This window comes from Astatotilapia calliptera, chromosome 4 (assembly GCF_964374335.1).
Source record: "Astatotilapia calliptera chromosome 4, fAstCal68.1, whole genome shotgun sequence".
NCBI lineage: Eukaryota > Metazoa > Chordata > Actinopteri > Cichliformes > Cichlidae > Astatotilapia > Astatotilapia calliptera.
In genome coordinates this window covers 16,320,375-16,346,501 of record NC_137425.1, presented here as the reverse complement: position 1 = coordinate 16,346,501, position 26,127 = coordinate 16,320,375, and the positions used below count along the sequence as shown (strand labels likewise).

The 26,127-nt window shown below is 42.2% G+C and overlaps 1 protein-coding gene across 1 annotated transcript in view; it reads right to left on the bottom strand.

Moving 5' to 3' along the window:
- The window catches only part of cyth3b (cytohesin 3b), a 40,061-nt gene extending 14,765 nt beyond the window's left edge, over positions 1-25,296 (bottom strand). The window contains exons 1-3 of the mRNA XM_026165055.2: positions 24,905-25,296; positions 671-753; positions 219-283 (exon numbers count right to left, since the gene is read on the bottom strand). Of these exons, the coding sequence (XP_026020840.1) occupies positions 219-283; positions 671-753; positions 24,905-24,923 (167 nt within the window). The 5' untranslated portion in view covers positions 24,924-25,296. The remainder of the gene's footprint in view (positions 1-218; positions 284-670; positions 754-24,904) is intronic.
- Positions 25,297-26,127: the final 831 nt, after the last annotated feature.

Genomic DNA, 26,127 nt, shown 5'->3' with positions numbered 1-26,127 from the left:
TAAAGAAAAAAAAAAGATAAAACTTCATGTTATCTTGGTCCTATAAAAACACCAATGAGCATTATTATTATTTACTTTTAGATTTTATTGCCTATTCAACGACAGCTTACAGACAAAACTAAGAGCCAAGAAAATGCTATCATAAGCACACAATTCATAATGAAAATAATCACACAACATGTAAAAAAAAAAAGAAAAGAAAAACCATCAAAACTCACCTCTCCCCCACACAGGTTAGCTGCTCGATCTCAGTCATTACCTCTGCAATCTCAAACTTCAGCCGCTGAAATCGAAGGACAGAGTCGCTTGTTTCATAAAGTCAAGTTTATAGCTCCTGAGACGACACAGTGCAGCTCTTGAATGATCTGCAAACACAGTCTATGATTTTATTAGTTAAATATATATAATAGTGAAAGGCTTGCTTAATATGACGAAGACATATGTCATTTCATGACAAAAGGCAACAGCAAACTAATATAAGTAAATGTAACAATATAAGATCTGAAAACAAATGAAATAAGGTTCATTGTTCTGCACTGCACCAGAGGACTTTTCAGACATGCAACGCACATCAACAACCGTGTTTATTAGTTTGAGGCTTGCTCCGAATCATTCATTTAGAAGTGTTTGATCAGATTACTCAAATAACATTGATTCCACTGTTACTCACTTCAATATCATCCAGAAGCTCTTTTTTCCTACGCCGTATGTTTGACAGCTCATCTCTTTCCTCTAAAGACAGGTCCTCGGGCACTGGAAAACACAGCGTGCAGGGAAAATGAAATAGCATGTGAGTGATAGAGAGGGGCAGGGTTATGACGGTGGATTAATTTAATTCAGCTTCCGACCAGCCAGACAGAGTCACGGGGATTAAGCTTTGACAGCGCATACCTGTTCGATGAATCCATCCCAGAGACATTACTCATGACCCAAATTAATACACTAACTGACTGAATTGCCACTTCATTTTGAAAGCAGGGATTAAATGCAGCAAAGAGACTGGGAAGGAGTGTGCCGGGAAGTTCCACAGATATTTTTTTTTGTGGCCTTTTCTACTCTTGCATATTTTATGTTATCCTGCAGGTGGGTGTGCTGTTGAACCTTGGATTATTCACAAATTCCCTTCCTAAATATGAAGATTAAATTTGGTCCAATTCTGATCCCTGATTACAGATTTATTAACTGGTGAAAAGTCTTTGCTGGAGCTCACACAACGTCACATGGTCAGATTAGTTTTTAACAGGTGATTTCCACGCATTTCAAAAAGTCCCAGAGGTCTCTCAATAAAGTGAATGCCCTGCCAACATTCATGCTTGCTTTGCTTTCATTTCTGTCTCTCCAACCTCTCATAACAAATGGAGCAGGGTAAAGTTTCCAGTTTCTTCAGGCGTTCCACAGTCCATCATTTCAGCTTCCAAAAGCCTTTTTGGGAAAACAAAAACCACTTGGTCTTGCAATCAAGCTTTCATTTTTTGTACTCAGGATGTCATAGTGAAATACTATAGACTCTTAAAGACTACCAATCTAAATATCAGTGGTGTCATTACTTTATAGCAATACTGAGGAGTGAAGATTCAACGCACAGCTCTGAAATCTCTTATGCAAACTTTCTTGGACTGTCTTTAAGTAGTCTACAGGAATAGTTCTCCAGGCCTCTTGAAGGACCTTCAAAGCTCTTCTTTGGACGTTTTCTCTGCTCTCTCTCAAAATGGTCCCACACTGCTTCGGTAATGTAGAGGTCTGGACTCTGAGGAGGCTGTGGACACTTATTTTGTATCTCTCTTCTGAGCTCCTCCAAATATTTTGCTGACCATTTGAAACACAAACTTTAAATTTAGATTCATCACTCCATCAGATGTACCAGTAATTTTTAGTCTGGTTCTCGTGTAATTTGGCATACCTCAGCCTTTCCTCCCTGTTTCTTTTCCTTCTGAATGGTTTCTTGCCAGCCGCCCTTCCACTGAGACCATTGCTGATTAGGCTCCGTTGAACAGTAGATGGATGAACTCACGGGGCCAGATGCATCTCTCAGGTTCTATGTCAGGTCTTTGGTGGATTTGCTCTGGTTTCTTAAGGACATCAATCTTGGGTACTGTTCATCTACTCTACATAGCTTTTCTGCCAGTTCTTCATTTGTTTCCCACTTGTCTAGTTTCCTCAAACTTTTTAAGGACACACTGCACACCATTCCAACATATGTAAAGTTATCAGCTGGTCTTTTTAATCACCTTGTTGGAACAAAAACTACATTTGTTCTGTAAAACTGTGTTACCTTTGATTTTTTTCATAGAAAAAAGAAAAGCTAAAGATCTAAAGGTACAATTTAAAATAGTTTCTTTGCTAAGTGATAAGTGTAGACACAACACTGATTCATCCCTTGAGTTAGGCCCCTTTTTCATGCTTGAATTAAGGTACAGCAGGCCTTAATTCAGTGCAAAAAACAGACAAACAAAAAAACATTCCTCTGAAAATTGTCAGGTACAAGGACTGGATTGAAAATGAGTGAACAAGTGGCCAATGTCCAAAGAAAATGTTTTGAAAAACCTTCAGAAAGACTGTTGCTCAAGACAACTTATTTAATATTTAGAAGAAAGTCAGGCTCCTTGGAAGCAAAATACGAAGTAATGCGGGGTGGCTTGAGACTTGTGCACTACGTTTTAAAATAAAATATTATTAGAAACTGCTTAAGTATATAAAAAAGTATGAAATGTAGGTTCTTTATCTATATTATCATGTGAATCCTGTTAGTGTGTTATATAGTTTGTGATTTTATACATTAATTACTAAAGTATAGATGTATCTAAATCAAAGAGCAGGTTTAGACGATATGAGGCTTTCGTGGTTCTCATGAGAATTTCCTTTAAAACCAAATTAAAACCACAGAAACTTTCCTGCTGAAAAGCAGATGACGTCCATAAACAACCCTCTGTGTGTGTGTCGGATATGCGGGATGGCACACAGACACACACACGACCACTGAGCATCTGGCGAGGCCTGCCCCCTCAAATATTGGCTTTTTGATAGTCAACTCTCATCGAGCCGTCTTTGGGGGTAATTAACACAGCAGAGAGAGAGCAGCACATCACATGTTTTATAGCATGAGCCAACAGACAATGTATGCACAGGTGAGCACACACTATGCTCGCCATGCATGCATGCATGCATGCAGAATTTCACTAACATGACATTTATTTTATCCTACCCTTAAGGTCCCAAGAGCCACCTACTTATTTACTTCATTTAACCGTTCCACGCCAAACTCTTCCACCCCCTTACCCCCCTCAGACCCCACAGAGAAAAATCTCCCCCACTCTTCCACACATCAGAAAACAGCAATCCATTTGAGAGCGAGCTGACAGGAAGTAGGTCATTTTCACATGGAGCTGTACCAGATTGAGCGTCTCCTACGCCGTTCCTCGCTCTCGCGCACATGCACACACTCCCCCTCTATCTCACCCTTTGTCCGCCTCCACTCTAGTGCTTGAAGTGGGGGTGAGAGCAGATTCAAATCCCCAAACTGAATCATACCACTAAGCAGCTTTGCAATCCAGGCACACACACCCACCCCTCCACAACTGTAAATAACGGAGAGGAAAAAGGGAAAGTTATTTCCTCTAGTCTTTATCTATCTACTGTATCGCTCTCTCACACCGTCTGAATCAGTCCCTCTCCCCGGTCCTGCTCTGTAAGACAAAGTGACAGAAGCAGCATGGACTATTAGGTTATTATGTTCGGAGGGCATGGAGCTCATGTTATCACAGATGAGCAGTCGGTCGAGAGAGTAGGGATCCAGATGGGTGTAGATAGACATTTTTCTCACACTGTCTACCAAGACAAAGCAGAAGGGGAAAAAAGAAAGAAGCAGGGTGCAGTGCTTCAAAAAAGAAGAAAAAGAAAAGTAAAAAGATATAAGAAATTTATAAACGCAATTATTACACATAAGTGGGTCAAATGTTAATGGAGTATAAAAACTGTGTCGACCAAGCAGTGCAAGACTGAATGATGACGCACTCGTAATGTGCCAAGACATCAAAAGAAGCTCTTTTATTAGCTTGACTGCACTGAGGAAAAACCATATTTTAAGATGTAAACTTTGACACATGGTATAATGGTGCTCTCTTCTCACTCTTTTACTTCTCAAAGCGTCAATTAAGCCTGTAAATGTTCCAAATGACAAGGAAACTGTCGCTATTAACACAGCTGCTATTACATTTAGACAATACAAGATATTTTTTGTAAAAGATTTGCAAAGTGGGAACATCGGAGGGAGAAGACGATTGGGGCTGTGTGGGTTGTACGGGATCTTTTTATTATTATATATTTTCAGTCTTTTTTTCTTTATGGTATCTTCAGATAGATGACTTTTGCTGTAGTTACATGTGAGGAAACAGAGGTTTTAAACCACTGCATGACCAAACCAACTGAGATGATGTGCTGTGCACGTGATTTACCTTGATGCATTCAAGACCAGGACCAGCTCTCCAACTATCGCAGTCAGATGCCGTCTTCAAAGTGACTTTGGTGCATCAGGACTTTTATCAGTTTGCGACTGAATGCATGGAACTGCCAACTTTACCTCAATCTATTTGTGATAATTTGTCAGTTGTTCTGTTTTCCACAGAAATCAGCCAGAACCTCGCGGATCTGAAATTAAAATTTAGAAATTCCTCCAAAAACAGCAATGCAGTTACTGCACGATGGAGATTTATCTGCAAAATTACATAGTTGATCGGAATATGACCAGAATGCAACCAGTTGGCAACCAGTTGAGGAAAGTCCTCTATTGGAAAGACTTGTTCAAAAAGAGATGTTATGGACTGACTCAGACAGATTGCCAACATGTTGGAACCTACAGATTTAGGGTGTTGCACGCTCAACCAGTGGGCGATCAACTAGCTGCCTCAGCTACAGTTGATGAATATGAGAAAAGTGAATGCAACCACCAAGCAATCACCAATTTAACACAGCCATAAGAAGGTTGCAGTTCTGTTTTTAACTCTGGAGTGACTGAACGATTAGGAAAATTGATGTATCGGAAATGTTTAAATATATTTGATTCAGTCTTAATGTATTCTTACTTGGCAGAAAGACTGATACATACTCAGCCATCTAATAAAAATGAGTATACTGTACTTTGCTCATTTTTGGGATCCTTTAATCACATTACTAGATTCTGTGATCAAATCTCTAAATCTAATACTTTACTCCTGCAGCAACTACTGAACTCCAGACACGGCACAGCAACTAGACTCCAGAAAATAAGTGCAACCACTTAAAAAAGTCTTCTTCTTTTACACTTTGGTTTTCCACACAGATTAAACAAAAAATAAAAACAAAAAAAGCAGTACATCATGTTAATTAGTAAATATTAGACTGTTTCCTTTGTTTCTAGCCTACGATAGAAGTGGTTTCATATTGCCTAGACAGACAAAGTTGTATCAGCCCTCTTATCCAAGTCTTTGCAAGATAGCAAACAAGCCTAAAAATGTCAAGCCACTTCTGTGAAATCAGACTAAAAGTTCATTGTTGACCCTGTTAAAAAAAAAAAACAACTCTACAACTTTAAAGGTTTGTCATGCCTGGAGAGCACAGAAAAATTGTAACTGGTATCCATGACAAACTCCATCCCGTGATAGCCCCAAAACAGCCACTACAAGGACTGCTTTGTTGACTTAAATGTGTGACATTTTTCATTGAGTGTAATGCTGAACCCGTGGAAAAGGGTCTGTGGAGGGTTAAAGGAGCGCAAAGAAAGTTGTGACGAGTCTGCTTCTAAGAGAAACAAAGACACAAACGGGAGTGTTTAGTGGCAAACGGCAAAGAAAAGTAAAGGCACAAGAGTGAACAGATAGCAGCCCACCAGACATCTTCACACTCTCTGCCTCTGTTGTTCTCGATTCTTGGCTGCAGTTAAGTATCCTCATAAAGTGGTAATTGTGGAGCAAAGAGACCCCGCGGACAACCTACGTCTGAAATGCGCAAAACACTCCTCCATCCCTCCTACTCTGGCTGAAAGAGCTCGACTGGACCGGAGAATGGGACAAATTGTCTGAGAAGATCAAATCTGTTTTGGTTAACAATCCCCCTGCTGTGTGTGTTTTGTAGCATGTGGAAAACTCAGAGTAATGTGATATGATTATAAGGCCAAATATCACTGTGCAGCCGGCCCTGGGCATCAGATGCACTATACATCTAGAAGTTTGTGAGTGTGTATTTCCATTTTTTCAAAAAATCAAATTAGGTTATATACAAACGCTCCACGCTCAACCCTAGGCTCAGCCACACAGATTACCAAAGCAACACCACTCAGCCATTTTATATTATGACTCAGGGGGCTGCTGCTCCAGTTATAATCAATACATCATCATAACAGTTCAAACTTGCGTGCTTAGCCTTTTTTCCCTGCATTAGTAGCCAAGAATGTACGGATGAGTAACTGCCCCTGTGCTGAAGTTTTCACAGACATCACGTGATCCCGAACATTTCCAACAGAAAGGTCACCGAGTCTGAATCTTCCCCTTCTCGGGCTCACACGCATCGTTTTCCAGTCTTCAAGCCCTGTAACCAGACGGGTCATCACCGGCTCCATGGGTCAGCAAAAAGGTCACAAGCCATGTGCTGTTACTGGTTGTATGAGAGACATACTTAACTTATCATGATTAGCACTTTATATTAAGATGCATATGTTTACTGTTAACAGGTAAAGCTGCTTATTTCCCAAGGGAGCATCAATATCGATGAATGGATCCATGTTTGATTTTTTCCCTCCTGTTCATCCAGCACTGGGGGGATCGCACTAGTTTGTGACACCCTGCTCCACTACACTATGGAACCACTACTTACTCACTGTTAACCAACAGACTTATTAACGCTTTGTCATGCAATTCATATACGTATGGGTGACCCTACTTTCACAGGTAAAGGTCCTGTCTACTTGGACCTTCCTGCTCTTTTTGTTGTATTTTTTTACCAACTAAGATGGTGTGAAAAGACCTTTGAATGGTTAAAGTCTCTCATGTTGAGTTAGATTTTCTAAAGCCTGAAAAACAGAGCCCAGGGAGCATGAAGAGCCCCAGTCAATCATGTCACAAAAGGCAAATTTATAATCAGAATCAGATTCTGATTAGATATATTTAATTTAAAGTATATAAGCACTATAATCACTTGCTATTTTTGTGTTTTTAACATAAAAATACACCGTATGAGTTGAGTGTCGACTACTCTTGTGGTACAGTCACTTTATAAGACCCATACTGACCAAAGTGTGTAAGACAAATTAATTCCATGCTATTCTTAAACAGCCGTCAGAAGATTGAGGGAAAATTCTTGGTTTTACCGAGTTACCAGAAACAATGACACAATCAATGAAAAAACCACGATCCCTCTGTTAGAATAACACATCATATGATTGTGACATGGTTGCTCAAATCATCATGAAAAGATAATTATTGACAATGGAAAGATATCCACAGCCTTGCAGTGTGTCAAAAAAGTCCTATGTGCAAAACAATACATCTGTGATGAGCTCAGCTGGCATGGGTCAGGGCAAAATGGCCAATTTCAGTGTGTACTTTGTTAAGATTAAGTTTTACTTCATGGATAGTGTTCCTTAGAGCTGTTTAGCTTTTAGCTTTATTTCTTAATATCTTAATAAAATGGAAAAGAAGAACCCAGGTCAAAAAGAAGCCAAACAGGAAGCATGTTTGCAGATCACTCTCCTTCCTTGCAGTATTTAGGTCAGTGAGTTAAAAGAAAATCAGCTATGATTAGTGGCAAAGTCTTATGACCGGATATAAATGTGTCTTGTCTGCTCCAGATTTTCATAGTGGTCATAAAAAGAGATCACATGCAAATTATTCATGCGACAGATAACTGAGGCTGTTTTTCAAGTCCACTCGTGATCCACACTTACATAATCTCAATGTAATTCTTTATTGAACTCAGTGATCACATTCTATATAAAAAAAGAAATTTCAAAAAGCACAACAATTAATACTTGTGGATGTATACAGCAGTGCTAAAGGGCACATTAGAGCTATAAAATATATTTACGAATGCACCTAATGAAGCTGAAAACTGCCCGGGGCCTTGAATAATACACGACAGACAGAAGGACCCCAGTTACTGTCTGACGCGAAACACAATACCAAAATCTCTGAGGAATGTTTCCAGCACCTTGTTGAATCTATGCCACAAAGAATTAAGGCCTCAGTTCACTGTATGAAACTTCTGGACGCTACTGGAGAAGAAATGAGGAGCTTATTGAAACCAAAAGAGGGTCCAAGCTGGTACTAGCAAGATGCATCCAATAAAGTGGCCGCTGAGTGAACATGACAGTGGGCCAGGGGCCAATTAATTAACAAACTATACCAATGTTCTCTCTTTGAAATTATTTTCACATCAGTTATCTTGACACAGAATTTGTAACAGAGCTTCTCTATTGAAAAAGAAAGTGGCTGGTAGGTCAGTCCTGTGGTTATCCTGATTTTTCGCTGGTTATAGGTTCATGAGCTTGAGAGTTGAGAGTAACACTCTTGAACAGAACCATGATAGAGAACAACAGCAAACAGAGACAGTGAAACTTTTCCTGATTTTCACCAAGTTTTCAGTGAGACAATGGAGGGGATGTCTACAGCAGTTCAGTGCACTAGGTTGGGCTCCATGTAACAATAGCAACCACATAAACATGAGGATGCCAGAACCCATTCCCACAACAGGCTACTTAAGGAGAACTAACACAAGTTGACAGCACTGCCCATGCTGGACTGTGGAGAATGATGTAAGGGAGAGTTGATGTTTCAAAATTAGGTGACACACAGGAAAAAAATGACCTCCAAATGGTTTATATTCAAATTCAAAATTCTCATGTTTAGCAAATCTCTATGTCACTGCTATAGTTAAAATACAAGATACCAACATGTGACTCAACAAGATCCCTATTCTCACCGGAGTTTTACAATAAAACACACAAACCACATTCGCTTTTCTTCTCCTCGGTTCTCATGATGATTGACATGCGTTCAGAAGAGGAGCGTGTCCTTATGGTGGTCTGCCCTGTAACAGGCAGCACTGTGGCTGACTGCAATAAGAGCATCTACACTGTTTTTAGCAGCTTGTTCCGCACTCATGTAAGCTGCAATTGTGGCTGGTAGGTGTGTAGTAATTGTTCTTCCCCTCGGCGTTACTCCTACTCACTGCTCTCAAGCATGCACAGGCACAGAGAAACACACACACATACAGACAGGCGCGCGCACCGACAGCCTCTTTGACAGTTTCTGCCTCTTGACAGATGACAGCAGCGGTGTGGAAATAGCACACATTCCTCTTATTGCAACTGTCCAGTCGGGCCCAACCAGGTCTCCATACACCGCCTAATCTTATTCTTTAAATCAGATTCTGTGCATTGTCTTTTATCTTCAACTCATCCTTCTTTTCTCTTAAGATGCATCAGCCACTTTCCACATGAGAACACTCAGCTCCCACATCAGCACTAACAGAGAAATCAAAATGCCCATCTTCGCTTAATAAAAGCTTCCAAATACATCTGCCGTGCACTCCATATTAGATCAGCAGCACTGATGGTGCAGCAGAGTGAGATAAGGCAGCAAACCCTAACAGCAGCAGCAGAGTGCATTCGTTTTTGCAGCTGGGGTTCAATATCATTTTATTGAATCTGAATCGCTTAAAAAAAGATCTCATCAGTAATGGCTTCCATTATTTGTACTTCATGTTTGCAGTAAAAGCTTAATAAACCAGCTACTGGAGAAAAGTTTTCCTTGGTTCTGACTTTAAGTTTAATATGAACGTGACGGAAATGAACTAAGTGAGAATAAGTGAGACTGAGCCTTTGCACACCGGACTTGTAAAATCTGTAACTATTTCGTTAAATACATTTTTCAGACTCACCCATTCTTTATGGAGCTGCTTATAACCATGGTGTAATTTCACTCAAAAATCTGTGACATTTATTTTTTCACACCAAGCTCGATTTTTCTATCTTATAGCATGCAAATAAGCAGATCTGACCAATGAGATCACTGCATTGCACTTGTAGTTTCAAACATGCACCAGTACTGAATATACAAATAGTAAAATAATACTTTTTTTTTTTTTTTTTTACCTCAGACACACAGCCAGACATTGCTCCAGGTCTGAAATCATTTCTCTGCCTGATTTGGACCCAACTCTGCCAACAAGACTTCAAACTGACCCACATGCATGGAAGAGTTTGTTTCACGAGTATAAAACAAAAGGAACAAGAAAGAGCACCTCCAAACTCAAGATCATGGTCCTCAGCCTGAAAATAGTAGAGTGCCCACTCAGGGTTAGGGATGAGTTGTTGCCCAAGTGGAGGAGTTAAAGTATCTTGGGATCTTGTTCACAAATGAGGGACAGTCGAATGAAAGACTCACGGACTGACTCCATAGTGATGTGTTGTGGTGAAAACAGAGCTGAGCCTGAAAGTGACCTACATTCCTAGCCTCACCTACGGTCAAGAGCTTTAAGTTGTGACCAAAACAGCCTGTATTTACAAGTGGAAGAAGTTAGCTTCCTCTGAAGAATCTCTGGGCACTGCATTAGATATAGGATGAGGAGCGCAGATCAAAAGGAGCCAGTTGAGGTGATTCAGCCATCTGACCAGCACATTCTAGGCAAGGTGCTGGGAGAAGACACTTGTTTAGTTTTGTCTCATAAGAGCTGGAAGAATTGTTAGAGAGACAGAGGTCTGCGCATGTCGGCTTTGACTGCTCCTGCAACTCAAACCTGGGTAAATGGTAGAGAGTGGATGGATGGATGGATCAGATGAAAGTTTTCTGCCTATCAAAATAAAAATGCATGTCTATGACAAACAAGGGAGGTGAACACACCATAATCAAGAGAAATATAAGAAGAACCTAAACAAACCATAATACGTGTAGTTATCAAGGTCAGTAGTGCAGGATAAGTGGAGTGAATGCAATAGAATGAACGGTGAAGATATACCAAAAGGCAAAACGAATGGATGTCTCGGACATGAGAGCGCACCAGCAACTGAGCTCTGAGGGAGTGTTTTTAAAAAGCACTCTCACACCAAGCCAAGTCTTACCAGCCGCCCCCTCTCCACTAACTGCAAGAAAAGGTGCAAGACAAGCACGACGGAGCGGCTCGTCACGCCATCACCAATGCTTTCACTTTCCACACTGCTGCTAAAGGTTTTTCACACGCCTGCACCTACAAGAAATTAAAAAACTGACCCTATGAATCCACAAGATTCAAAAGTTCAGCGGTCACTAAAGTGATCGCACTTCATCCTACAAGGAATGTGAACCGCCAGATCAACATATGAACCTGGCTAAAATAAAAGACGTAGCAAATTTTTATCTTTGTGTGAAAGATAAAAACAACTTCTGCCTGTTAAAAAATACTCAAACTGCCCAGTTTGAGCACTGAAAAACACATCTGATGTGGGAAACTGCATTTGGTTCTTGGACCTGACACATTTAGACATAATACTTTCTCTTTGAGTATGAAAACCTGTTTAATGTTTTAATTTTGTATTTAGTTAGTACATGCAACCACCACGAAACTCCATCAATATCAAGGAAAAGAAAAATCTCTCTTTGCACTGTTCGTTCGCCTCAAAGAGATGACTGACTTCCAAATCTACAGCAGTCACTTGTTGTTGGTGCTCATCTCAGAGACAACCAAAGCATTCCCCTTTATGAAAATTAGATTACAAAGGAAAATCAAAGGTTACATCAAACACAACATGGCTGTTTGATTCTTCAAAGCCTCAAAGACCATATAACACAATCCCTTGAAGCAAGACAGTCTCTTCACACAACCCACTAGTCACAGTCAAGTATTCATGAAGTGCATTTGCCAAATTTCACTCTAAAGCTTCCTTTTCCCTTTGGACTCGAAAGGCATTCTCTCATTGGTTTATTTTTGGGTCATCATATGCAATTATTCTCAGACAAATTGCTCGAGCGGCTGCTGTGATACGATCCCTGGTTGCCTGCCACGTCACAGAGGCTGGTATTGTTTTCACCTTCTGTAAATTTCGAGTCACTGAGCGCATAGATGGCCTTTCATCATGACTGTTAATGAATTCTTTCACGAAGTGCTGAATTATTGCTGCTGGATATACGTTTTGACTGAAACAGTTTACAAAGTTTTGCAAGTATTGCAACTGATAAACGATCGCACCGTCAGTCTGCGGAAAGTCTGTCAACAGCAGAAAGACGGAGACCTTTTCTTATCACACAGACTACATCCTACTTGCCTTTTTACCAGAGGGCAAAGAAATTTGAAGGGAAGAAAGTGATCTTGACAGCCTGCTGCCTCACCAATCACCAGCTGACAGTGATAGCATAGGTATGTTTGAGATTAACCCAATTGCAGTTTTGTTTTTTTCTTTTCCGCTCTTTGTAATCTCACACCCTGTCTAGACAAGACCTTTCCTAATTGACGGAGGAATCAACTGTTACGCAAACACCACCAACTCCCAAGTCAAGAAGCCTGGATGCGTGGGGGCTACAATAAGCCCTGAAGAATTTTTCTGTTGAGTCAAATGTGTCGAGATGACGGCTCCCTCGTTTAATCATCAGCAATCTCCACATAATGTCTCCTTTCCCAGCCAGCCTACACAGCTAATTACAGGATAGCCTGACACGAGAAACTCAAAAACTCAAAAAAGTTGCTGTTTACAACAATGGATCCCGAAGTTGGGGCTTGTGGATCACCCAAGGGGTTGAAAGATGCTTGCAAAAATAAGAAAAGACAGAAAACATTTCTGCTATGAAAAAAATACTTTTTTTTTTTTCACCCCTTGTTTATGAAATGTTTGGTTAAGCTGCTCAGAGCTAACCAGAACTAAGAGGCAGAGATGGAAAATTGTCTCAAACTGTGTAAAACTTTCCTAACAAGACAGAGTATTCCCAGAACTCCTCCCTGAACCACCAACTGTCAGCCTAATTTTACCAAATGTAGTGGGCTAGGCACGGCAGGGCTTGTTTAAGTCAGAATGCTACTGCTGTACTGGGAAAACCTATAACCCAACTTCTCATGTGACACAGCACACTGTTGCCATCTCTATACAATATTTCTTATTTCTTTCATATATTTCTAGATCTTCAGTTTCTGTGCTCAGTATTAAGCGGTATTGCCTTCAAACGTAAGAAGAGTGATCAAAGAAAATAAGTTGAAATGTATATTTATTCTATAGATGTACATTTAGTCTCTCTAGAATTTGCTTTCAAGGAGCCAGATGTTTTTAAAGTAGTCCTGAGCAATAGTTCTCCAGGCTTTGTGAAGCTCTTTCAAAGCTTTTCTTTGGACATTGGCTACTTTGTCATTCATTTTTAGTCCAGACCACTGAACAATATCAGTCATGAATTGACCTCCCCAGAGCTCAGACATTACCATTGTTGAAGCAGTGTGGGATCATCTTGACAGAGAATGGAACAAAAGGCACAAATACATCCAAAGAAGAGCTTTGAGTGTCCTTCGAGAAGCCTGAAGAACTATTCCTGAAGACTACTTAAAGAAATCGCAAGAAAGCTGTCTCAGAGAGTTCAGGCTGTGTTGAAAAATAAAGGTGGTCACACCAGATACTCACCTTCAAGCTCATTAGAATTGTGCAAACTACAGAGTAAACTTGGGGTGGCTGAGGACTGCATAATGAAAAATAAATGGAAGTTGACAGCATTTTTACACATGTACAAACTAATCAATCTACTCAACCAAAGCTCCAACTTCCCCGTGCACAATCACTAGAAAAGCGGCGGTTTCAAAATGGTGAATAAATGTTCCCTGAGCATCACCAACCACGTGAAGAGGATCTGTTTATCAGAATTTGACCCCTCAGTTCGGCCATGCGTTGCTGTTGACTTTACAGCTCCTGCCTAATATAAGGCAAACTGCTCGTCACCCATCGCTTTGAAGCTGAAAGTTTATTACTCGTGGACAATGGAGGCTGAGGTCGTGTGGGTAGTCCATTAATACATTTCACATCCCATCACATCAGACAAAGGTGTCCTTTGTTTGCACGGATAGTCACTTCAATTGCTCACCAAAAAGTTGACATTAGTCCAGTGCATTAGTTTCACCTGTCAGTGCTGTAACGCTCAGAATTCCACTGCCACAATGGTCTGTGGTCACAACACCGCTGCTAGTCTGTTCCTGTCTGTACTTTAATGTCAGATATTTGTAAGCTCCCACATGTGGCCTTCCTCAGTAAAGGAACTCAAATCTGCTACTGACAGCCACCAGGATCGATGTCTGTGGTGTAAAAATCTGAATCCTAATTGCTTCTGCTACCCACAGTCTGAAATCAGTGGTCCATAATGTCAAGAATGATCAAAGAGATTACAATAATAATGACAGCTTAACAGGCATGAAACTAGCCAAGGAGACGGGGCTGAGCAAGCCTATTTTAGCCATTAAAAGTCAGAGGTATAGGCCTGATTAGAAGAAGAAACACAGTAAACCATGCAGGTCCATCTTCTCTGAGGTTGTCACGACACGCAAGTCCTCTAGACACTCTTAGCTGCACCTCTGTCCCCTCACCCCAGGAAGTGACTGCAATGTGACACAGCACACACTGTCTGATATGCAAGCCTTGACCAGATGAGCAGCAACAGAGAGACAGAAATGGAGGAGGCAGCAGTACAGGCTGTTTATATTGGGTTCAGGCCTAAAACTCGTGAAAAAAGTATACACGATATACAGGGATACAGAGAGGGAGAGGCAGTCAGTAGAGCAAAGAGACACTCCAGCTGACGAGTTGGACTTTATTTCCACTTTTCTTCTTGCAAAAGAGCAGGAAGGACAAGAGGCATGTGAAGAGGTGGAGAGGGGGGAAAAGAAGTTCATAACAGAGTTAAAACCTGAGCTTTTTTCCTCCTTTATTACACAAAATATGTGGGTGGTTCAGGTTCAGACGATCGCTCCTTCCCAGGTTCTGGGTAAAAGGGTTTTTCCAGAATCTGAGCTTCTGCAAACAAGAGCCCTTTATTTAACCTCTCATTTTAAATCCCACTAGCTGAGCGCTGATTAGAAGAAAACGCTTCTGATTCTTGCATCATTACCACAGAGTAGCACACGCTTGTTTTTCCATACAGAGTCAGATGAAAGTCGCATTAAAACACTCGGGATGACCGTGTTGGCTCATGTGGCCTCCGCATTGCATTAGCGGTAAAATGAATTAAACCCTGTTTCTTTTCTATGTACTGCTGTAATGTGTTTTTGCTGGAAGCATAATTGTTGTTATAACTGGATGATGTTTGCTTTTATAATATTTTCCAGAGCATGTTATGCTTTTGTGCTGTGCAGAAGGTGCACAAAATGGTAAAAATGGAAGATCTGACACCAAGAAGTACTTCATATAATGATAATGTTTAGACACACCGAGGTGTCTCAGCATAACACTTGGCAATGAGCTTGAGCGTAGCATCTTGGAGAGCTCGCCACAGTTTTATGTGGATTTAGAGCGTCTCGGTGTCGACTGTCTCTTCTTGTAATACTGCGAGAAGAGATCAGTTCTCTGTTTGATGCACATCATCTGTTGCAGGATGTTCTCTTTGCCTTTTTGCTGAAGATATCTCTTTAGGACTGGCTGGTATGTTTGGCCTCGCTTGTCCCACTGCAAACTGGGCCCAATCGGACGCCTCTCTAACGGTGGCGCATGATGGATGAGAGTCCAGACAAGTGCCTAGAACTGCGTGCTGTATATAAACACAATTTTTGGTTGTCAGGGTCGATTAATTTGTAACATGTGGAGCCCAAATCAACAAGACCAATTGTGAGCTCATGAAGCTTGCCTGTGGAAATGATGATGCACTTACCTTTAATGTAATGCAATCAATGTACAGAAAAAACAGCATTACCGAAGTGCGCCCGGGGAACTTGATTTTTGCGTTTAACTTCTTTGTAAGTGCATGAAAGATTAGCCACACATGCTTCCTTGTATGTGTCCTGTACATATAAGATGTGGCTAATGAGGGTCATACAGGGAAAGTGCATGAGGAAAATGATTTGGAAGATATGAAAATAGCAACTGGGGAGACAGGACACATTTGAATATCAGCTGTTCTAATCTAACTGAAAGCCAGCAGATTGGTTTCCCACTTCCTTTTATACAGATCAGTGCTGAAAATCCCATGTTTTACTACATAGCTACACACATGTATTGCCTCCTGATGGCTTGCAGGCATTTATGACAGCAACATATCCCCTGGGAGTGTCAGCGTTGGAGAGCTGGTGATTTTACCACGAGGAAAATAACAATAATTACTCATTATTGCTTCAGTTTGTGTATCAGCTGAGTCCATTTATGATGAGGAAATTAATCACAGAGCATTTGCATCATGCTCCTCTGGCTGCATTATATAATTAAGACAAAAAACACCCCGTTGAACTCTACTAGAGCGGCTTTGCACAATTTAAAGTTCAAAACAATCCTTATTTATTTTATATTCATTTCATATTCAGTTCATCAGCACCTCACACTTTCAGCTGACTTTCTTTTGATTGGCTGCCCTAAACAAATAAATTATTTGAACACCAGGTGGGTGGAGCTTCTGTGCCTTCAGTCAGAGCCATGTGCCTGTAGTGAAAGAGCTTCTGCTCTTTTTGACATAATACAGATGCTAAAATAAATAAACTGCCTGAAATGGAGCATTTAAAGCAGTCTGAACTTCAGCTTCTGTCTCACAGGGATTACTTGTACATGCACTGACAGAAACTAAGAAAAAGCACAATAGTTTCCCTTTGATGATGACAGATATTTAATGTGGCAAAGGCCAACAAGTAGAGTGAATGAACCTGTGCCTGAGAGTGACTGTAAATTACTCAACCCCTGAGATAACCCTGAGGGCCACTCTCTATTGGTGTGTGTGTGGATTTTAGTAGTGAGTATGCTGGTTGATCAAGCGTGCCCAACCATTAGCAGTGGTTGCTGTGCCATTAATGTGCCATGAGTTACATGCTGTGGATGCAAGATTGTGGACAAGGACAAGAAGTGTGAGTTTTTATCCGTAGGGGTCGTGTGAATGTGTATTTAAGTGCGGCCACGAGTCGAGCTACCATTGTCCACATAGATGCTCCTGCTTATCAGTGCACTTGCGGACTATTCTGCAGCCTGTCAGCCTGACCTGCTCTGTCAGGGCGACTCGCAGTCCTCACTACAGCAACAAAAGACATCCTGTCTTGGAAAACAATTTAACAATTCAAGGGTCAGGGCAAAGGAAAAGAACCTTAAACCGTGGCATGAAGTGCAGAAAATCCTGGTGACACATCACACTACAATTCACATGACAGACTTGGAGGAAAACACCACTTTTTCCATTCAGGGTTGCCATCTTTCTTGAATCCTGTTTATATAGATATGTGCATTTGTAAGTTTTCCAGCACTCAAGTAGGAAAGTGGCAGCAAGTGACTCAAACCCATGACCTATAATTCACTAAATGTCATGTTATCTCTGCCTGATTGATCTCCATTTGTCTAAGCGTGGAGAGGACTTACAGGACTCACTAAACTTCTGCGTGAGAATGTCTACACAGATGCATACATTCACAGTCATTTAAACACGTTTCTGTAGAAATATGAGATATACACAGCTGGGCTGAGCCTTGCACCACTAACCTAGTTTGAGTATCTGACTGCAGCATCAGCTTCCCTATCAGACTCTCTTTGAAACTGTGCCACAGCTGCATGTCTCCATCTCCCTTGCCTAAACATATACAAACCGACTCCCTGTACAAATACACCATCATGCACACACCAATACACACACTGACAGGTTGCTCAAGAGTCCGTGTGCCGTGTGTCACACGGTCATCCTGCTGCACTTTTTCTAGCCTCTGTCTGAGCCAAACGGAGCACTGCTGCTAGTCTGAATTGCACAGGGCTGATGATGGGGGACGTGAGAGCCAAGACTACATGACTGCAACAACCTCAGCCTCCTCCACCGCACCAGCGGCGCAGTCACAGCTCGTTTTCTCTCACGATGAAAGAAGAATGAATTTTGCATGATGCAGCAGCATCTTACAGCAAAAAAGGCAGTGGGGGTAGGAGGTGGAAACATGCACATTTTGCAAAAAAAAAGAAAAAAAAAAAGCAAAGACCGGGGGTTCGCTGTAGCAGTTTACTGACACGTTGACCTCGTGAGTAAAGGCACTGACTGTTACAAATCCCTTCCTAAAAGCTGGGCTGGCAGTGCCACAAACCCTTAGGGAAAGACAAGAGGTCTGTAAGAGGCTGTGGGCTAGCCAGATGTTCCACACTCACACAGACACGTGCATGCAGACACACACGCACACACACTGGGTGTTCAAGAGTGGACAACAGAGCTAAAAAGAAAGGTGTTCTGGACTTTCATAGTTCTCCTTTGTCTGTTCAGCAGCTATGCTGGGAAGAAGCATTAGGACAAGAGAAACGACAATATGCTTTGAATTTTCATAAAACTAAAAGTCTCTCCGTAACACGTCCAACCGTAGTATGATATCGCATTATAGCATTTTCTACTTCAAACCAAGCCGAGACTTCAGTTCGATATAAATGTTGGCTGCTGTCAGCATAAAGGAGCACTTCCCCCAAGGACAAAGTCCAGCTCACAAGTTCTAATATTGTTTAGAAAGTGACCTGGCTCTGAGTCACAACTCAATGGATTTTTCTACTGGCTGGGTTTCCAGGGGGTCACAGAGTGGTCTCCAATCCAGTGTGACTGAAGCCTGAAGCTTAAAATGAACCAAGATTTCAAACAAGTACTACAGTCTTATATGTTGCGGGGTGTATGCATGTAAATGAGGACTACATTTTAACATTTGTTTCATTATCAATATTTTGTTATATTTTGATGCTTGTAGAAAAAAAATATATATATATATGTACAAAAGAATGAAGAATACAGTTCTGCCTGATGGTTAAAAAGATGGATAGAAAAGTAAGAATCAGTGGAACAAAGGGACAGAGAGGACTTTAGTGAGGACCTTGTGAGTTCAGGGAAGTAAAACAGAGTCGTTAAGTGCAAAGACAGAGGGAGCGTTGGGGGATGGTAATCAGGTTAAAGCCTTCACCAAGAAATATGCAGCATCTGTTTTAATAAAACAAAATTAGTACGTCTGCCTGACAAATCATAGTTGCAGATTGTAACTGAAGAGTAAAGTACACAGTGTTTGCAGACTGTGAAGAATTGCAGTCACGGGGGGATACACCTTTTTCCTGCATCTTCAGCAGGTCAAACAATCTTTCTGTGCTTACATAATTGTTCCAAACCTCCCTTTTCCTGTCCACTTTGGTCAGCTTTCTCTTCCCTTTCCTACAGACCTGAACCCCCCCCCCCCCCCCCCCCAAGCAATGAGCCATGAACCCAGACTCCCAAAAGGCCCAAGTAGAGCAGGACATCCTTTGGCTAAAACTCACTTCAGCACATGACTTCCGAGTCCTGGGACCCCTAGCATGCATGCTGTGATTTCTCTTTTCAAAGAGTTTTTTTTTTTTTTTTTTTTTTGGGGGGGGGGGGGGGGGGCACACTACAAGCCCCTTGATGGTTTTAATGCTACAAAGACAGATTCCAATCTGTGGCTAGGCTTGGCGGTAGGGCTTTATTGCACACTACTGCATGGGTGATGAAGGGGAAACTGGATACTCCTTTAAAAAGCCCTTTGCTATACTTTCCTCCACTTCTCCTGACAAAAATTAAGTCTGCCATCAGCGTCACAGCCTCTTATAAAAGAACCTCAAACCTGTTTTTAAAGGCAGAGCGGCGGTCCAAGAGGATTTACGCAAATGACTCGCGTTCACTTGAAACTTAGCGCTTATTGTTACGGTAGCTGAGGCACTGGAACGGACTAAATCCAAAAAGTCAATTTCCATATATGTCAGTCTTTCTTAAAGTGTACCGAGTCCAACTTAAACCACTGAGGGGACACCAAGGTTAAACATAACGTGCTATCTGATATTTTGGGAGGCCAAAGTTGACAAGAGACCTCTGTGTTCACCATCCTCTCAAAGATGAAACATACACACTTCAGTCTATACAGTAATGGCCAGCATAGTGTAGAACCCAGATGTCCATCTCCCCACTGATTTCTCAAGGAAGTTACTGAGCCAATGCAAGTGTGACTGCTTGCGCACGGCCAATAGTGTTTGACAGCAATGAGAGCACTTGGCAGCCACAACAGAGGAAGAGAAACAATCCTTAACAGAGGTGAGTCACACTGGTGGGAGCAAAACAGTCTAAGAGACTGAGCAGAAATGCTGAAACAATATCAGAAAATGTGAGCTTATGATACCAAAACACACAAGAAACAAAAAACAAAAGTACACATGCCACTGCGCTTTCATGCCTTCAGAAATTCATGAGAACATCAAATATAAAGAAGTAGCTGGGATATAAACATAACTGCCAAGAGTTAGAAAAGAAGATTGAGATTGAGTCTCATTTGTCTTATTTTTAAGCATCTTGGAGGTTAGCTGTGGCAGTTCTTAGTTGAGCCTTCACCGCCTGACAATGCAGCTTTATTCACTCCGAAAGACCAACTTTTTAAAAGCATCACTGGTTTTGTGACAGACGGCCAATTGAATCGTAATATATACAAGAGCGAGCTTGCTCCATTTAAGGGAGGAAAAAAGAAATCCACCACAATGAAGCAGGTTATTGCACATCCACTTCTGGCAATTTCAGGGGGAATCAGGTCAGGATATTTACCAAAGTTGTCCTTTTTCACATGAAGCACAAAGCAGAAATATTTCGCACAACTAGAAAGAAGCTCTGTGTGGTTTAGAAGGAGCTACCTGAATTGAGCGTGCAGACATACAAGACAGCCACTGCAAAATTATATAGATTTTGGGCAAACTTGCGTATATATAGAAACATAACCAGAATACAACCATTGAGCTGAGTCAAGTCTATTGCAAACAGGCACGTCACAGACTGACTCAGATAAATTGCAAAGTATTGGCAATCTGTCTGCTTTTATAGGTTAGAGAGCAGTTACTTGCAAACCTTTGCCAATCTGTCTGAGAGTGATTACAACCAGTCTGGAGATTGGTTGCCTCCCATCACGTGACCTGTGCAATAATCTTGTGATCAAAAGTAGTGACCCACAGATTAAAGGTGTTGCGTATTCAGCCTCTGGGCAACAACAGCAACTTTTTTTAATGATACAATCACCAAGCAACCACCAATTTCTTCTAGTTGGAGATTGTCACACTATTTTTACTCTAGTGTGACTGAGTCATAAAGCACATGACAAACGAGGGGCCTGGTGAGAGCGGCGTCAACTCCACAGAGCCAGCCCGAGGTGGTGTATCTGAAAATCCTTACTGGTGACAGAACTCATCAATACTACACTCTATATACTTTCTTTGTGTGCACAAAGATAAAACCTGAAAAAAGGCATAAAGTCTTTATACTTAAGAAATTGTTAACAGCCAATTCTTAGTATGTGTTAAATTTACAGTAATAAGAATGAATCGATTATTGATTTTTCTTCAATTAACTGCTGGACTCAACCACAGTACAAATGTAGCTTTGCAGCTTTGGGTTTTAAATTAAGAATATTTTAAATGAGCCGGAGCTGATGGTACGCGGAGGAAAACAGACTAAAAACCCAATCTGCAAGGGCCCCACGTGTCTTCTGCAGAACTCCATCAAACATTGCAGAGATCCAGGCCTCTTCATCACACCCCACTGCTGCTCCCTGACGTCCTGCAGGGGCCCTGAGGGCCTCAGGTTCTCCACCGTCACACAGGCAGCGTACAAACGCTAACTGCCAGCCTGCCTGCCGGAGCCTCCTCAGACTTGACATCAAAAGCCATGACCTATCAATTTCCCCAGAGCCATTTCTCTATAGCCACCCATCACACAGGTGAACCAGGCGAGCCCCTTCCAAAGGGTTAAAATACAAACAGGGAAGATTTAGCTTAATAACAGGTGGGCACAATTAAGCCGTAATTTGTTCCTGTGTTTTTTTGAAGGCCACTTCTCAGTGTGTGGGCTGCAGGGAAGAAGACAGCAGCTGCGAAACTACTCCCACCATCCAAATCGCAAATCCTGAACACAGCAGGAAGCTGCGGGCGCCGTCCTGCAGCAGCCAGATGAATGGCTCTACGATCTTAAAACCCACCTCGCTGTGTGCGCCTGTTGTTGCCTCAGTTGAGCGCCAGCGTGCCGCAACCCCATAGACCACACGCTGCAACACACACTCACGTACTCCCTTGCCAAGTTTAAATGGCTGGTTTCACAGTGTGTAAATAGAGAGGATCTGCAGCCAAAATCATGAGGTACGCTGCAAAGCCAAAGTCTATCTCTAATGCTCTGATTATTACCACATGGGCATCACTTGATTGAAAGCGCAGTAAAACAGCTCATTGACTAACAAAAACCTGCAGAGCGAAAGCAGGGAAAGCGGAGATGATGCAGGTGTACATTTGACAGCCTGACAAAGTCGGTCGTGCAAAATGGGAATGTTTGACAGCGAGCTACAGTGTGTCAGTGCGGTCAGGCAGGCTTCACTGTAGCAGAGCTTTGTGGCTCTCTTGTTGGCCCATTGTCCATTGAGGGGAGTACTGCGGCAGTAGGCATTGTACTGGTGAATGTCATGTGTGTCAGCTGGATTACGATACACCCATTCTCGCTAAGCCTTTTACAGCATGTCCAAGCGGGCAATGACGAATCTCCACATACTCTAATTTTAAAAATAAAAAGTAAAAAAATAAAAAAGTGCACACAATCTCACCACAATGCATTAAATAGCTGAGCATTTCACTCAAAACAAAAACTCAGAACCTTATCATGGTGCATAGGCTCCCAGAAAAAGTAAGAAAATATCTGGAAAGGATGCAAGCATGGCTAAAAGCATGTGCTAAGAGGTTTTAGCAGAGCAAAGAGAATATGTCAACATAAGGGGAAGAAAAGATGGGGAAAAAAATGAAAAGTGAGTCCCCATCAAGAGGGCGACCTGGTTTAATAGATAATCACAGAGAGGCTGAGACCACCTGCTGTTAAGTGAGTTAATAATGACAGAAAAGAAGAACTTTCTGCTGAGAGAAACTCCACTGACACGCCGGAGAATTGATTCAGAAAGAATATCCAGTCCACCGCCACTCTCCCTCGTCGTCTTTCACTGGCGACGTTCCACACTTCTCTGGCCACTCTCCAAGTTTGTCCTGGCACTTCATCCAGCCCGTCCACACGCTCTTTCTCACACACAAACACACATACACTGCTCCTGTCTTGCTCTCTCATTCCCTTTCAGACATCTCACCATCGTCGCTACTACGACTGCTTCTCGCTCTCTTTGTGGTCACACGTGCTTTCCCTCCTCGCGCATTTCTCGGTCATTACACCCGCCACTTTCCAGTCTTCCCTCCTGCTTAACTTGTGGCCTGGCAAAGTCTCTGCATGTGTGTCACATTGTGAGGAGCGATAGTCGCACAGTGGACCTCGTTGACTAACTTGCTGCTGCTCATTCTCTACTTTAGTCTGTCGCCTTGCATTGGGCCTGTGTGTACAGCTGTGTAGGCACTCATTTGTTCAGACAATAAGCAGCAAACTGTTGATGTTTTTACTCCCTGTGTCCAGCCATCTATCCATCTTCACAGCAAAAAGTGCCATAAGGGGAAAAGGAGACATTAAATTTGTGAGGCTGCTGACAGCTACCTCTGTTTGGTGTCACAGCACCATATGTCTGTCTGTGTGGCTATGCTGACGTCTCCCAACGCTGGAGGCCCGGCTGCCTGAACCCAGCACAATGGCTGCTTTATACCCAGGTGCCATGCATGCGTGCGTGCATGCATTCGTGCATGCAGTACGCAAGCCATTAGTCACATCCTGCAGTTCCGTAAGCGGTGAGCCAGTGGGACTGAATACCACCGACCTGAAACAACAAGAGTGAGCATTTTAACCTGGAGGGGTCTTGGCCAATTTAAAGTGTTATTTTGTACAGTGTATGATTAACAGGGGGTGGTCCCTCTGGAATCTGATTGGCCTTCTCTGCCTGAGTCAGCCGGTGACAGGTATCATGGATTAACCCCAGGTTACCAGAACCCTAAATTAAACAACCAGGAAGATAGAAACTACAGTGTGTAGCTGCTTTGTGTTGCTTTAAGTGTATCTTATATGCAGGAAGGGTGGAGGAGCCTTTACATGACTCTGTTAATGGCTCCAGGCTACTTAGAGTTACCTTGCAAGTATTTATTTACATAGTTTCATTGCACAGTAATAAAGTAAGAACGAAAAGAGCTTGCAATATTGTAAACGCGTTTCTACTCAACTCCCTGTGCCAACTCCCAAATAACCCTGCCAAAGTCTGCCCTGCCATTCAAAAGTTTCTAAACCCACCCGTGTGCTGAACGATGAGCAGGCTCCTGTTGGAGAGATGCATCCGTGCCAACAAATTCTTGCAACAGCCTCAGTCAATAAACGACTCGGTGGCCATGCATGGCTGACCATGACAGGACCTGTTGGGCCACAGTGGCACCAGCCCACAGCTGACAAAGGCACAGGAAAAACACAATACTCACAGCATCTCATACCGACACTGATGCGCTGACTCTCATCTACGCTTCGAGCCCTATAATCTGTTTGAGTGTCGATCATCACCCTCCTCAGTGTAGACATTAAACTGCTCTTGAAAGCAGCAACATTAGTGAGGGGCTTTCTGCACATTTAGAAGCCAACTTCTTGTTAGTGTCACAAAATACTGTTTGTGGCATGTCTTTGGTGTCAAACCAACTCTGTTTAGAGTCCTAGATTACTGAAATTGAGGGCAAATAGGTCCAAATGTATTATTATTATAGCATTGGTATTGTTATTGTTGTTATTATCATCATCAAACTGAGGAGGCAGAGGCGCATGTCTTCTGATTAGGGAAATGGCAACAAATCACGGGAATGAAACGACTCAATGAATCATACCTTGGTTGTCCTCGTCCATGACTGCAGCCAATAAACGAAGATCTCCCCCCCAAAAAATCGATCGCAGAAACTTCCGCCGTGCGAGCCCACGTCTAATTTACGGCAAACGCGCGTCCTATTTTCTAGGACGCATTTGGCATACAGGTTGTCTCATGGGCAGGGTTTTCTTTTAGGAAATGTTGTTGCCATTCACGCCTCTCCGAATCCCCCCGGGCCTCCGTCAGTCCGCCGGTCACTGAGCGGTGTGTCCGTGATGCAGCGGCGGCGGCAGCTGCTCGTCTTTTAGCCCACACCGCCGGCCGAGCGTGTTATCGCTATCCCTCCAAATACGCCTTCACTCCAGTAGTATCAGGAGAGCCTTTCACACGGCTGGGTCAAGTTGGTCGGCTCGCGAATGCAAGCACCGGAAGTACTGTTATTTTGACTTCAAAATAAACGAACCATGCTCGAGCACAGGTGAGACACGGGGTAAATTGAAGAGTGAGTTTTATTTTTGGAACTCACAACCGGAAGTAGTTCTCGTATAATAGCGCAGACGGAAAGATCCATCCCGGCTGTGCTGCGAGTCAGCATTCATCGCCGAGCAGTACTCACGTGACTACAGAGCGCACCGGTTACCAGATATACAGACACTTTTTAAAAAAAATTAAGTTATGCGGAAAATATGCGGATCATCTGGAAAAAATGGGAATTCGCGGTGCTTTTTTGTTGTTTTCATTTTAGGCATAAAATTATTGCTGGAAATTTACTGGTACTACAGTTTTAAGTTACTTTTATTCCACGATTATAACCTGGGTTTGTAGTAAATATTATTCTGCACAGAGGAAAATGGGAAATAGCTGTAGCATGTATGTAAGCATACATGGAAATACAGTATACAAGGCAAACACATACAAGCAGACAAACAGTTTGTATAGTTCTAATGAGCTTGGAAGTTCATGTTTGGTATGACCACCTTTATTTTCCAATACTGCCTGAAACCTCTTAGGCTGTTTAGACACTCTCCAGGTGAAATGCTGCCCCAAACCATAATAGATAGTCTCCGTGTTTTACACTCACAGTTCCCCCTCTCCCCTGACCTCCTCTGTACACATTGACAATGATTTGAACCTAAAAGTCATCAATCCATAAGACATACCTCAGTCTTTTCCCCTTGTTTCCCTTCCTGGACTGAAAATTACATCTAAAAGATCTTCAGGAAGCGCTCAAGAACAGAAGAAAAT